The sequence below is a fragment of the Miscanthus floridulus genome, chromosome 9, assembly GCF_019320115.1.
Source record: "Miscanthus floridulus cultivar M001 chromosome 9, ASM1932011v1, whole genome shotgun sequence".
Taxonomy (NCBI): domain Eukaryota; kingdom Viridiplantae; phylum Streptophyta; class Magnoliopsida; order Poales; family Poaceae; genus Miscanthus; species Miscanthus floridulus.
In genome coordinates this window covers 22,653,317-22,661,819 of record NC_089588.1, presented here as the reverse complement: position 1 = coordinate 22,661,819, position 8,503 = coordinate 22,653,317, and the positions used below count along the sequence as shown (strand labels likewise).

General features: G+C 41.2%; 1 protein-coding gene across 1 annotated transcript in view; it reads left to right on the top strand.

Moving 5' to 3' along the window:
* Window positions 1–7,934: 7,934 nt before the first annotated feature.
* The window catches only part of LOC136479457 (citrate-binding protein-like), a 1,050-nt gene continuing 481 nt past the window's right edge, over window positions 7,935–8,503 (top strand). The window contains exons 1-2 of the mRNA XM_066477325.1: window positions 7,935–8,219; window positions 8,296–8,500. Coding sequence (XP_066333422.1) covers window positions 7,935–8,219; window positions 8,296–8,500 — 490 coding nt within the window. The remainder of the gene's footprint in view (window positions 8,220–8,295; window positions 8,501–8,503) is intronic.

The following is an 8,503-nucleotide window of genomic DNA, read 5'->3' as shown; positions in this document are numbered from 1 at the left end:
ACGATATTGATAGAGAATAAGGATACAATTATTTGTCCCTGTAAAGATTGCAAGAACCGTATGGTATGGACAGATGTGACTATCATCAGATCACATTTGATTATGTGAGGATTTGTTGAGGACTACATAGTGTGGATTCATCATGGTGAAATAGTTTTTTATTAACGACAAGGATGAGGAGGAATACGATGACAAAACCCTAGAATCCCTGTCCCAATATTCAGCAGAGCTTGATGCACGAATGGATCTAGAGTTTGGCAATGAACAAGGTGGTGATGCTGGTGGTTGGGATGGTAATGACGAAGGTGGTGCCAATAATGATGGTGGAGCACGTGTCGGGGATGAAGATGATTTGGAGGACATGATTCGAGCCCTTGGACCAGAGATTTTACTAAAGAGCCCGAAAGGTCTAGAAAATTTGGAAAGGGTGACAAAAGCATCGAAGAAGACTGTGTATGGTGTTGAAAAGGGTTGTCCGACACATTGGACATTGCTACATTTTGTGCCTGAGCTACTCATTCTGAAGGCTAAGTACGGCTGGTCAGACTTTAATTTCAATGATCTATTGCGTCTCCTGTCATGGGTGCTGCCACAACCAAACTCAGTTCCCGCCAACACATATCAAGCTAAGAAGGTCATAAGTCCATTGACAATGGGGGTTGAAAAAATCCATGCATGCCCCAACCACTGTATACTTTTTTGTGGCAAAACGTTCAAGTAACTAGATAAATGTCCCCGGTGTGGGGCCAGCCGGTACAAGAACAATGACCTTTACGGTGGGGACGAAGCCTCCACGGGGAAAAAGAGGAATAAGAAGGCTACAAAAAAGGTGGTACAAGAATCTCAGCCCCTAGAGGCCACTCCATTAGGCAACGATGCAAAGCAGAGAAGAATTCCTGCCTTGGTAATGTGGTACCTACCAGTGACCGACCGCTTGAGACGTATCTTCCTAAACCCTAAAGAAGCCGCACTCATGACATGGTGGGATGATGAGCGCAAGGTGGATGATGATAAGATTGCACACCCGGCTGATTGTAGTCAGTGGCAAAGGTTCGATGAGAAGCATAAAGAATTCAGCGATGATCCAAAGAATGTACGGTTTGGCTTGAGCACCAATGGAATGAATCCCTTCAATGAGAGGATGAGCGACCACAACACTTGGCCAGTGATCTTGACCATGTACAACATCCCGACGTGGTTGTGTCAGAAGATAAAGTACCTTCTCCTCACTATTCTTATTTCTAGCCCTAAACAACCAGGCATTGATATAGACGTGTTCCTCGAGCCTTTGATGCAAGAAATAGAGAGGCTATGGAGGCATGGGGAGCCGATGTACGATGCGTTCCGAAAGGAGGACTTCATATATAAAGCAATAATATTTGTTACTACCAATGATTACCCCACGTTGTTTGCTTTGTCTGGACAGATCAAAGGGAAGACGGCATGCTAGGTTTGCTTGGATGGTACTACATGGGTGTATCTAGATGCATCCAAGAAGATAGTTTACCTAAGGAACCGACGCTTCTTAAAGACAAGTCACAAGTACCGTAGCAAATTGTTCTTTAGATTTTATGACAACACCCCAGAGATTGAACCCCCTCCGGAGAGACGTCATAATGGAGAACACGTGTACAGAATGGTGAAAAACATATGCGTCGTCTATGGAAAGAAGAATCTAGATTGGACGAACAGAGATAGAAGCACACCTCTTGTCGAAGGCGTACCTTTCAAGAAACAGTCGATCTTCTTTCTGTATTTGCCTTATTGGCTAGACTTGGAGGTCCCCCATGCCATTGATGCTATGCACGTGCAGAAGAATGTCTTTGAGAGTCTCATTGCTACCTTGATGAATACAGGCAAGTCAAAGGATGGTCTGAAATCACGGAAAGACATGGTGCAGCTAAACGTGATGCCATAGCTTCACCCGGTACCTGAGGCTAATGGAAAATACACTCTGCCCGCGACGTGCTTCAACCTAACACCAGACGAGAAGAGAGCTATATGCACTTTCCTGAGGGGGATCAAAGTCCCGACTGGGTTTTCAGCAAATGTGAAGAAGCTAGTGTCGATGAAAGACTTGTCAATAACACACTGCAAGGCTCATGATTGCCATGTGATGCTGACAGTGTTTCTACCTATTGCAATCAGGGCTATAAAGCCAGAGTTCTTGAAAATGGCCATCACCCGCATGTGCTACTTCTTTTCAAAGATCTCACAGAAGATGATTGGCAAGCAAGAGTTGAGTGACCTACATGAATTTGTGGTGGAGACACAAAACCAACTAGAGATGTGTTTACCTCCTGCTTTTTTGATATAATGCCACATCTCATGATTCACAAGGTTCATCAGATACAGGAGCTGGGCCATTGCTACTTGCATGAAATGTGGTCCTATGAGCGGTTCATGTCGGTTCTAAGTCGATACGTGCAAAATCGAGCATACCCAGAGGGCTCCATGATAGAGGGTTACAGTACTAAAGAAGTCGTCGAGTGCTGTCAAGAGTACCTAAAAGTACAGAAAGGGATTGGTAAACCCGATTCTCGTCACAAGAGTAGGCTGGCTGGGAAGGGAACTAGTGGTAGAAAAGTGTTCATCGACTATGATAACAAAGAGGTGAGTCGGGCGCATTATAGTGTCTTACAGAGTACACAACTGATGCAACCATACATTGATGAACACATGGCTATCATTATGGCGGAGAGAAATGGTTGTTCGGATGATTGGGTCATGAAACAGCACAAGCAACGACTAACTACATGGTTGAAGGACCAAAACATACCACCTGGAGAAACCATAGACTCTATTACCATCAGTAGATTGGCGGAGGGGCCATCGAGACAAGTGACATCTCGGAATGCTTATGACATCAATGGGTATACGTACTATACTCACCCAAAGGATAGCAAATATGTAAACCCAAACAGCGGCGTTCGAATAGAAGCTCTCGATGGATTGGCGCGAAAGATCCAATACTTTGGCATCATTGAAGAGATATGGGAACTTGACTATGGAAGAGATATAACTGTGGCCCTGTTTCGATGCCGCTAGATCAAACAACACCAACTGAACGAGATCAGATTGAGAGTCCTAGACCTCAAGAATCTAGGCTACCAAGATGACCCTTGGGTGCTCGCTTCACGTGTCGCACAAGTTTTCTATAAGCCTAACCCACAAAGTAACCTCCCCTCGAAGAAGAAGACAAAGCATGTGGTTGCCTCCGAAAAACAACACATTATCGGAGTTGATGGCGTGGACGATGTTGAAGCTTACAATAACTACGATGAGATGCTGCTATTCACAGACTTTCTTAAGAAGATCAGTGTTGTGGACAAGAACCTGCCCAAAGACATATTGTCATGGGAGCGAAAAGGTGTCAAGGAAAAAGTTGTTACAGCAGGCTAGCTAGTTGTTGAACGTGTAGTGTTTGTGTAAGTGTGTGTTTGTAAGACTTCATTTATACATGCGTGTGAGACTATATATTTATGTATGTGTGTAAGACTATATATTTATGTGTGTGTGTGAGACTACATTTATACATGTGTGTGAGACTACCCTTTTCAACATCCAGATAAATCTATTTCAACATCCACTCTATTACTACTAAAACTTTATAAAATCACTTAACACTTTATGAAATGAAGAAATGGCCAAAATAAAAGTAGAAGATCTTGACGAGTTATACAATTTTTATATTCATCACCTTTACAGTTGAAATCATTTAGTGGTTGAAAATCAGGTTTGAAGCTGTCATTTTCTGAAATTCAAAATTTAAAATGCTCAAATTTTGTCAAATAAAAAGATGACCAAAATAAAAGTTGTAGATAGTGATGTGTTCAACAACTTTTATATTCATCACCTTTACAGCTGAAATCATTTAGTGGTTGAAAATCAGGTTTGAAGTTGTGATTTTGTGAAATTCAAAATTTGAATTGTTCAAAATTAGTGACAAAGATAGATGACTGGACTAAAATGATAGAGCATGATTTTAGAAAATTTTAGGAAAAAAACCATCACATTGGAGTTAGTATGAGGGAAAAAACTAGTTACAAGTTTCAGCCACAGATTAAAAAGAGAAATCACACTTGATCATCATGAATATTTGTGATTTTTTTTTAATCTCTGGATCAAATTTGTAACTAGTCTTTCTCCCTCATACTAACTTCAAATGTGATGATTTTTTTCTAAAATTTTCTAAAATCATGCCCTATCAAGTTACTGTGTTGATTTGGTCATTCTTTTCGTTTGATGAAGTTTGAACAATTCAAAATTTCAAATTTAAAAAAATGACAAGTTCTAACAAGATTTTGAACACACCAAATAATTTCAGCTGAAAAAGTGATGAATACCAAAGTTGTATAACTCATCAAGATCTAAAACTTTTATTTTGATCATTTCTTCATCTGACAAAATGATAGTAAACATTATTCACAAATCAACATGTCTCTCGTATAGTTTATGAAACTATGGGTGATATGTGGATTTGTGAACAATGTTTACTTATACTTTGTCACATGAAGAAATGATTAAAATAAAAGTTATAGATAGTGATGAGTTCAACAACTTTTATATTCATGACATTTCTAGTTGAAATGATTTAAGGTTTCAAAATCTTGTTTGAAGTTTCCATTTATTAAAATTCAAAATTTGAACTGTTCAAATTTAATCAAATAAAAAGATGATCAAAATAAAAGTTGTAGATAGTAATGTGTTCAACAACTTTTATGTTCATGACTTTCTTATTTGAAATCATTTAAGGTTTCAAAATCTTGTTTGAAGTTACCATTTACTGAAATTCAAAATTTAAACTGTTCAAATTTTTTCAAATTAAAAGATGACCAAAATATAAGTTATACATATTGATCAGTTATACAATTTTGGTATTCATCACCTTTACAGCTGAAATCATTTAATGGTTGAAAATTAGGTTTGAAGTTGTCATTTTCTGAAATTGAAAATTTGAATTGTCCAAAATTAATGACAAAGATAGATGACCAGACTAAAATGATAGAGCATGATTTTAGAAAATTTTAAGAAAAAAATCATCACACTTGGAGTTAGTATGAGGGAGAAAAACTAGTTACAAGTTTCAGCCACAGATTAAAAAGAGAAATCACACTTGTTCATCATTGATCATCATGAACAGTTATGATTTTTCTTTTTAACCTCCGGGTAAAATTTGTAACTAGTCTTTCTCCCTCATACTAACCCCAAATGTAATGATTTTTTCTCCTAAAATTTTCTAAAATCATTCCCTATCAAGTTACTATATTGATTTGGCCATTCTTTTCATTTGACAAAGTTTGAGCAATTCAAATTTTCAAATTTTAAAAAATGACAAGTTCTAACGAGATTTTCAACCATTAAATGATTTCAGCTGAAAAAGTGATGAATACCAAAGTTGTATAACTCATGAAGATCTACAACTTTTATTTTGGTCATTTCTTCATCTGACAAAGTGATAGTAAACATTGTTCACAAATCAACATGTCTCTCGTATAGTTCATGAAACTATGAGTCATATAAGAATTTGTGAACAATGTTTACTAATACTTTGTCATATGAAGAAGTGACTAAAATAAAAGTTGTAGATAGTGATGGGTTCAACAACTTTTATGTTCACGACTTTTATAGTTGAAATCATTTAAGGTTTCAAAATCTTGTTTGAAGTTGCCATTTATTGAAATTCAAAATTTCAACTGTTCAAATTTGGTCAAATGAAAAGATGACCAAAATATAAGTTGTACATCTTGATGAGTTCTACAACTTTGATGTTTACAAAATTTTCATTTGAGGTCATTTAGTGTCCTAAAATTCTATTAGTTATTTTGATGATTCAATGTGTAGCCCAGGGTGTGTAGCTTTGTGATGGATATGCGAACATGTAAATAATCTATAACCTTGTGATTTTTGTCAAACATTTTTAGTCTTTTTTTATAGAAATGTCTTGCTAGGTTGGCATGGCCCATCAGGCCTGCCAGACTCACTGAGCCAGCAGCCCAGCACGCCATGGTTAACCTCATCTAGTGTCGTCCCTAGGCCTCAGGTTGAAAATAAACCCTTGGAAGGCTCGCTACACCACCAATGAGCCGTGCTGTGCCTAAATACACATTTGTCATGCTGTGAGAGCGAAACAGACAACATAGTACGCGGCACACGTCTCGTTTTGGCAAAACCCAAAATAATGCATCGTTTCCGGAGTTCTACCGTCGTCGTCTGGGGCTAGGTGTGGAGTGTGTCTCGGTGAGCAGGAAACAATAGCTTTGACTACTAGGACGGCAGGAACGTACGCAGTGACAACATCTGGCGTGAATTCAGGGGATCATCCACCGGAACCAGCGTATCAACTCCGACGGCCGGTGGAACCTCCGATTTAACAACGGCTCGCCGCGCCGGCAACTTTGTCGCTTGCAACCACCTTTGCAGTCGCACAACTCATCTCGCTAGTGTACACTGACACTGATCGACCAGGCAGCCGAGGATGTAACACACAAAATCTTAGAAAAAAACATGATTTCATATTTTCATTACATAAAAGTTGACTATGTACTTCACCGGATGTAACACACAAAATCATGATTTCCTATTTTCATTACATAAAAGTTGGAATAGAAAAAGTATTCATAGGAACTAAGTATTCTCATTATAGTCTTACTCTGCATCTCCATATCATAGAAATCATCAATAATTGTATCTGTTTTGAATACAATTACAATACCCTTGTCAATGTAGGCATGTAGGTTAGAAGCTACTCCCTCCGTCTTGTAATATAGTGCATTCTAGCATTCAAAAATTGTCCTAAAATATAATGCATTTTAGAGGATAAAAAATAGTCTTGCATAAAATACATTCCAGTTATCAACCAGTCACCATCAATCACGCTGATGATAGCATCTAGTTAGAAAATAAAATAAGGGTACGTGTGTCTTTTATGTTTTCTCTTAATTTGTCCTAAAATTATATTCATAGAATGCACTATATTACAGGAGAGAGGGAGTACACAACAAGGCGGTTTAAATAGTTTCAGTAGGGTGGGGTGGCTCCTACTGGCGGCCCCTCCCTTGGGCTCTGCTGTTCGGAAAATCTATTTTGTTAATTTCCCCCTCTCTTTTTGCTCTTTCTCAATTTTATTCTGATAAAGAAGTTAACATTGGCCCTGTAATTTTGTAAGCTTGTACATCATCATCTCCTCTACATTCTGATTTTTATTGTGTCATAATTTTTAATTTTTTTATGACGGTTTTTACGATTCCACAGGTGAGATAAACTTATAGAACATTGTGCGGTGATTAAAAAATGTTAAAAGAAGACGGAAGCTTTTGTCATACTCGCACAAGAGCCCAGGAGCCCCGGAAGGCCTTGGGAGCAGAGCATGCACGTGGGCTGTGAACCTGACGGAGACGCAGATCACGTCACATCTCGCCCACTGGGCCACTCCCAGGCCAGCAAATCCTCTCCAAGAGGGATAAGGTCTTAAGGATCGACGTCACGTGTGACGGCCATCAACCGGTCGCCGTCTTGTCACGGGAGAATCAGTGCGGTGCCAAAGACAGCTACCACTCCAACTGAGATGACAGCATCGTCGGCGTCATGTGTCACGGGCTCACGGCTATCAACCGGTCGCCGTCGTGTCACGGCCAGAGTATATGTTGTGTTGGCCGAATGGACGACACTCCAGACGTTCGACGACTCTTGAGGCCTCCTTCGTCCAACTTGGAATTTAGAATCGCTTGATATCGCTAGCTGTCTTTGGCGCGCGTCGCGCCACCGCCCGCCGGTCACCGGCCACCGTCTCCATGCACACGACACGTGATCCGCCTCGTGGTAATCAGCGCCAGTGCACACTGACCGACCAGGCAGCCGAGCGGTTAAATAGCGCTAGACGGACGATCGAGATGCGTACACCCTCCTCGATATCACTAGCTATAGTCACAGCCATGGCAGGTTCTTCTTCTGGCTCGTGCACTCTACTGCTGCCTCTGGTGGCGGCGGTGCTGTCATTGTCCTACGCTGCCAACGCCGGCTCGTCTCGCCAACTGACCGCCGGCTTCAGCCGTGTCATGCTGAACGAGTCGCAGTTCGTGGTGCAGAAGCCCTATGATCTGCAGGTCAACGAGCGGTATGACCCGTGCGGCGGCGTCCGCCGCATGTGGGTCTTCGACACCGACAAGCCCATCAGCTCGACGCACCCCGGCGGCGCGCGCACCGAGATCAAAGTCGACGTACGTGACAACGGCAAGACTTGTTCTCGACCATTCCATGTCTTCTTCCTATACTAACTCTGCATCAGTTCTGCAGAATATCTACAGCTCGGGAGTGTGGCAGTTCGAGGGCGACATGTACGTGCCCTCGGGCACGTCGGGCGCGTCGGTGATGCAGGTATTCGGCGCGGCGACGCACGCCACGACGCTGATGCTGCACGTCTACGACGGTCAGCTCACCTACTACCACGAGCTGACCAAGGTGGTGGCGGACCGCGTCTACGACCGGTGGATCCGATCCGGCT